This window comes from Cetorhinus maximus, unplaced genomic scaffold, assembly GCF_964194155.1.
Source record: "Cetorhinus maximus unplaced genomic scaffold, sCetMax3.hap1.1 HAP1_SCAFFOLD_4281, whole genome shotgun sequence".
Lineage (NCBI taxonomy): Eukaryota > Metazoa > Chordata > Chondrichthyes > Lamniformes > Cetorhinidae > Cetorhinus > Cetorhinus maximus.
In genome coordinates this window covers 565-6,631 of record NW_027600185.1, presented here as the reverse complement: position 1 = coordinate 6,631, position 6,067 = coordinate 565, and the positions used below count along the sequence as shown (strand labels likewise).

At 59.7% G+C, this 6,067-nt stretch overlaps 1 protein-coding gene across 1 annotated transcript; it reads right to left on the bottom strand.

Annotated features, from left to right (window-relative positions):
• Window positions 1–904: 904 nt before the first annotated feature.
• On the bottom strand, window positions 905–5,737 carry LOC144678435 (interferon regulatory factor 8-like). Its single transcript, XM_078538217.1, has 5 exons — window positions 5,562–5,737; window positions 4,460–4,519; window positions 3,492–3,872; window positions 2,813–2,928; window positions 905–2,319 (listed from the first exon to the last, which is right to left on the bottom strand). Exons 1-5 carry the CDS (start codon window positions 5,671–5,673, stop codon window positions 2,167–2,169), a joined length of 822 nt encoding a protein of 273 aa, XP_078394343.1. The 5' UTR covers window positions 5,674–5,737; the 3' UTR covers window positions 905–2,166.
• Window positions 5,738–6,067: the final 330 nt, after the last annotated feature.

The window sequence follows — 6,067 nt, the reverse complement described above, 5'->3', positions numbered from 1 at the left end:
GAGTATCCCATCGCACTGCTGACTTGTGCCTTGTAGATGGTGGACAGGCTTTGGGGCGGCGGGGGGGTGGTGGGTGGTAGTCAGGAGGTGAGTGACTCTCCGCAGGATTCCCAGCCTCTCCAACCTGTCTTTCCTTTGGGCAAGTAGAGCTCAGACCCCTTGGGAATATAAACTGGCCTCGCATTAAATTCTGTTCTCAACACCTCCCTGTGATTCAATTACTCGTTCGTGGGCTGTGGGTGTTGCTGGCTAGGCCAGCACCTACTGCCCATCCCTAACTGCCCCTTGTTCAGAGACATTTAAGAGTCACACGTAGGCCAGACCAGGTAAGTTCAGCAGATTTCCTTCCCTAAAGGGCATTAGTGAACCAGATGGGCTTTTACGGGAACGAGCAATCAGACTTTTAATTCCAGATTCGAATTCCACCATCTGCCCGAGATGGGATTCGAGAGCATCACCCGGGGGGGTCTCTGGATGACCAGCCCAGTGACAATCCCGCTGCGCCACCACCACATCCGTCGTTTCCCTCACGAACAGACGGGTCCAGTTCCCGGTGGACAGTCTCTGTCTCCGTCTCTTCCCATCGGGGGTCGGCCTTGCCCGAACGGAGGATATCGGGCGGCAGCTTCGCGTCCCTCACTGTTCGAGACCGGCGTCGCCCTCGATCGGGTCGCCATCGCTGTCGGGGGGGAACGACCTTCATGTCAGGTCGGGACTGTCCCCCACCGAATCGGGCTCCTTGTCCACTGTGAATGGCCTGGGCTGTACTGCCCTCCCTCCCTCCCTCTCAGGGACAGGGAGACTGGGCGAGTGGGGTGGTGGGCGGTGACCCCCGTGTGGATCCTGTACCCCCTCCCCGCGAGGAGGCAGGGTCCTCGGTGAAGGAGGGCGAGAGGCAGCAATGGAAGGTACAGGTTGAAAAGTATTTAATAATTTTTACAACAAGATTACAAACACAGAGCTTTCTCTTCGTCGTATTATATTCATCGATCCCCCCACCCCCGGGCATTCGCTCCTCAGGCACGTTCCCCTCCAACCACCCCCCCCCAACCATCACCCCACTTCACGGAGCGGGGGCTCCCATCGGTCAGGAGAGAGCACGAACTCGGGAGTCAGGCTTGAGGCCTTCAAGAGGACTGGGGGTCAGGGGTCAAATGCAGGAAAATCTGGCCCCCGGGAGCAGGGGGGGTGCCAGAGAGGGAGGGAGGGAGGGAGGAGAGCGGCGGTGGGGAGAGGGCGAAAGGAGGGAGGGAAGAGGAGGTAAGGAGAGAGGAGGAGTGGGAAAGAGAAGGGAAGAGGGAGGAAGGATGGATGGAGGGAAGGTCAGGGGGAGAGAGGAGGGGCGGGGGGGGGAGATGGGGAGAGAGAGAATGGAGGGAAGGTGAGGGCGGGAGAGGTAAAGGGAGGGAGAGAGGAGAGCCGGAGGGAGGGGGTGGGGGGGGAGAGATGGGGAGAGAGAGAATGGAGGGAGGGAAGAGTAGGATTTTGCGAGAAGCACGGGGATGGGAGAGGAGGAGGAGGAGGAGGTCGGGAAGCTCAGTGCTCAGGGGTGGGTTCGGGTCGCAGGGACTGTGACTGACAGAAGGAGGCGCCATCCCTGCCTAAGCGAGCTCCTGTTAAATGTACAACGTGCAGGAGACGATGACAGGGAAAGCGACAGACGGTGGGGGTGGGGGAGCGGTTTAAGGGTCCCTATCTCGAGGGGCTGGAGCACCCAGAGGCGGAGGTCACAGCCCAGAGGTCCGCTCAGATCGCTGCCGCGTTCAGTCGTGGGGGAGGGGCCCGTTCGTCACCCCGCCCCCCGGGGTGAAAGGTCATGACTGCAGACGGTCGTAGTTAAGCAACATTAAAAAGTCCCGTCTCTCCCACGCCGCGCGCGGGCCGGTTGACGGTGACGAAATGCCTCGGTTGCCCCGGCGACGGAGGCCGGCGGCCATCTTGGAGACGCCGAACGCATTTTCTCGTTTCTATCGCCATTGACCGACGTGAGGAGGTTGTGGGGGGGGCTGAGGGTGAGGGTGAGGGTGTGGATAAGTGCAGTGGCGCCAAAGGGAGGTGAGAGGGTAGGGCACGGGTCTTTACTGCCGCTGCCCCACTCCACTCCCACATCCCTCCCCCCCCACCCCCCCACCTCCCCTTCACTCCTGCCCCTCCCCTCGTTGCCAGTTATGAGATGCCGTACAGGCTGCTGGAGGCTTCGCGGAGGGCGTGCGTGACGCGGTCACTGAAGTTCTCGGGGCTCAGCTGGCTGAGGATGAGGGACGTGGTCTGCAGCTCCACCTCCCGGTCGAGCAGCTGCTTGGCTGCCACTTGGTAAATCTGGAGGGAGGAGAGAAGACAGCGGGTGAGAGAGAGAAGGAGAAACACAAATGAAGAAACCAGGTCGATTGGGGGTGGGGGGGAGGGGGGCGCAGGGGAGGGGCCCAGAGTCCCCTGTGGAGAACGGTCTGGAGTCACGTGTAGGCCAGAGACCGGGTAAAGACAGCAGATTTTCCCCTTCCCTAAAGGCGGGGGGGGGGGACATGAGTGAACCAGATGGGTTTTTTTTTTACGGCCATCGATGACGGTTGTCGCAGTTCATGTGACTGAAACTGGCTTCCTAAGTCCAGGTTTTATGAATTATTGAATTTATATTCCACCGGCTGCCGTTAAGAGTCTTGGCGGGGGAGGGATTGGAGGGATGAGGCGAGCTCAGAGTTGGAGTCACTCAACATTGAGTCAAGGGTGGACATGGCGACGTGTGGGGAGGGGCGAGCGGGAGGGGTTGGAGGGCTGCGGAGGCAGGGGGTGTCGGCGGGGGGTGGTTCCTCACCTGGACGGTGATGAGCTTGTCGACGGGAGAATCTGTCTCGGTTAGTTCTTCGCCAAAACACAGTGTCACCTGGTGCTGGGGGATGACGCCGCCCATCGTCTGGTACAGCTCCAGATCTGGGGAGAAGTTCACAGCCCACGTTAGGAGGGTGCCCCGTTCCTGCTTCCGTCCGCAGCCCCTGCCCACCCCATTCTGGCCGCCCCACACTGCGGCACCCACCCCTCCCCACACCATCCCACCCCCACCCCCACCCCCACCCCTGCCCCAGATGCGAAAATCCTCACATGCGCGCGCACACACACACAAACACCCACACGCGCAAACACAGACGCACACACGCGCAAAACACACGCATGTGCAAAACACATGCAAAACACAGAAACAGACATCTGTAAACACATGTAAACACACACGCAAAACACAGAGAAACATACACACACACACGTAAACACACACACACGTAAACACACACACGCAAAACACAGAAACTGACACACAGACACATATGTAAACACACGCAAAACACAGGCAAAACACAAACAAACACACGTAAACACACATGTAAACACACATGTAAATGTGCAAACACACACATCAACACGCAACACACGTAAACACACGTGTAAACACCCTCTCTCTCCCCCACCCTCCCCAACCCCCAACCTCATCAGGTCATTACCCTGCTCGAATTTCTTCCGGTCAAACAGTTTCGCCACCTTCTCCCTCTCCAGCTTGTTGGGCTTGTTGGGCTGAGGGGCACAGGGCCCAGTCCAGAAGACCCGGCCCTGGCACAGGCGCTGGACGAAGATCCCATTGGTGTTGCTGTCCAGCATGACCCCGCGCTCCAGGAAGGTCAACAGCTCCTCGGTCGCCCTCCGCTTCTCGGGGCTGGCGATGGCGCCCGTCGGCGGGAAGCGCAGCTTCTCCATGGCCTGCGAGCCGAAGGAGTCGTCGCTGCAGGAAGGGGGCGCCGACGACGAGATCTTGCAGCCGTGCCGTGTCACCTCACTGCTGACCTGCACGCCGCCGTAGCAGAACGAGACAATCATCGAGTTGGGGCCTAGGACGGAAGGATACAACACGGCGTTAAGGGCGGCTCCGGTGAGAATTGGCCTTTTTCATTTTACCGAGGCCTGCGGGGCCCAATGAGGCCTGCGGGGCCCGGTGGGGCCTGTGTGGCCCGGTGGGGCCTGTGTGGCCCGGTGGGGCCTGTGTGGCCCGGTGGGGCCTGTGTGAATTGGTGAGGCCTGCGTGGCCCGGTGAGGCCTGCGTGGCCCGGTGAGGCCTGCGTGGCCCGGTGAGGTCTGCGTGGCCCGGTGAGGCCTGCGTGGCCCGGTGAGGCCTGCGTGGCCCGGTGAGGCCTGCGTGGCCCGGTGAGGCCTGCGTGGCCCGGTGAGGCCTGCGTGGCCCGGTGAGACCTGCGTGGCCCGGTGAGGCCTGCGTGGCCCGGTGGGGCCTGCGTGGCCCGGTGAGGCCTGCTTGGCCCGGTGAGGCCTGCGTGGCCCGGTGAGGCCTGCGTAGCCACAGTGAGGCCTGCGTGGCCAAGTGAGGCCTGCCTGGCCAAGTGAGGCCTGTGCGAGGGCACATTAGCTGTCTTTCACAAAGAGAGAGAGAGAGAAAAAGTTTATACTCCAGAAAATTTGTTACCTTTCTCTGGCAGGCTTGGCGGCATCGAACTGATGATGCTAATCGTGTAGTTGTTCGGGACTGTGAGCCAAGAGAGAAAGAGGTAGATTTAGGCCAAGTTATTCACAGCCTTTCGGCCCTGAACCCCCACCATCCGCTTCCCCTTCCTGTCCTCAATGCAAGGACTTCAAAAGTCAACAGAGCTCAAGAACACACGACGTTCCTTTTACAGAGAGTTGGCGAGAGCTGCCTGGAGCCCTAGTTGACCCTGGCAGGGCCTCGTAGACCCTCCCAAAAAAGAGAAAAAAAACCAGTAAAACTTGGAAAAGGCCGGGACTGATCCGAACTGGAGCTTCCACTTTAAAGTATGAGAGACCAGTACCAATCATTTCCAAAGTTTGACTGGTTGACATGGACCCCGTGTCAACAGGCAGGACCTCCTCCACCCTGGAGACTCTGCCTGCATGGCTCCTGACCCTGGACCGTAACGGGGCCTACTTGATCGTTGTTGGGCCAATTCGACCCTGAGGGGCCCGACATGAACCTGGTGGAGCTTTCTTGACCATAGTTGGGGGGGTGCCAATCAACCCTGGTGGGAACAGTGTGGATCCTGGCAGGGGCCTATTGGACGGTGACTGGGGCAGCCAATGAGCAGGGAAGGGCCTTTTCCGACCCCAGAGGCTCTTGAACGACCATGGCGGTGATCCTGCTCCACCTTATTGGGGCCTACTCAAACCTGGTGCGCACTACACGACCCTAGCGGGGCCTGTTTGATCCTGGTTGGCCTACTTGAGCCAGGTGAGGTCAACCCCAAGCCGGGGGGTGGGGTTGCTTCACGCTGGTGGGGCCTACACGACCCAGATGGGGCCTGCATGACTCAAGCCAGGCCTGCATGACGCAAGCCAGGCCTACTCGACCTTGGCGCTGCCTCCATTTCGATCCTGAGGGGGAAGGGCCACAGGCGAACCTGCCGGTGAACTTTGGCCCCCGTCACCCAGAGGTGAGAGGGCAGGAGCAGGCCCCGGGCCTCATCAACCAGTGGTGGGAGATCAGAGGGCAGCCTGACCCGTCGCCCAGGTACCATCTGCTGCTGGGTTGTGGGCGTCGTGCCCTCAGTCTCTACCTTCAGTGCTGGGCGTCAGGCTCCATTCCAGTGAGGCGATTTCACCCAAACCTTCTTCCTGGGTGGACATTTCGGAGCCAGAACTTGGATCGCAGCTGCTGTCACTCTCCATCTGCTGGGAATCGATTGAAGGGACGCCACTCCCTGCCTGCTGGGAAAGATGAACAGGAGAGTCACTCACTACCTGCTGGGAAAGATGAACAGGAGAGTCACTCACTACCTGCTGGGAAAGATGAACAGGAGAGTCACTCTCTACCTGCTGGGAATCGGGAACAGGAGAGTCACTCTCTACCTGCTGGGAAATGGGAACAGGAGAGTCACTCTCTACCTGCTGGGAAATGGGAACAGGAGAGTCACTCACTACCTGCTGGGAAAGATGAACAGGAGAGTCACTCACTACCTGCTGGGAAAGATGAACAGGAGAGTCACTCTCTACCTGCTGGGAATCGGGAACAGGAGAGTCACTCTCTACCTGCTGGGAAATGGGAACAGGAGAGTCACTCTCT

Coding starts and splice junctions, on each gene's coding strand:
- LOC144678435 (XM_078538217.1), bottom strand. CDS start 5,673: ATGGAGAGTGACAGCAGCTGCGATCCAAGTTCTGGCTCCGAAATGTCC. Junction 2,929..3,491: donor CCGGAAGAAATTCGAGCAGG/GTAATGACCTGA, acceptor ACTTCTCCCCAG/ATCTGGAGCTGTACCAGACG. Junction 2,320..2,812: donor ACAAGCTCATCACCGTCCAG/GTGAGGAACCAC, acceptor TCCTCCCTCCAG/ATTTACCAAGTGGCAGCCAA.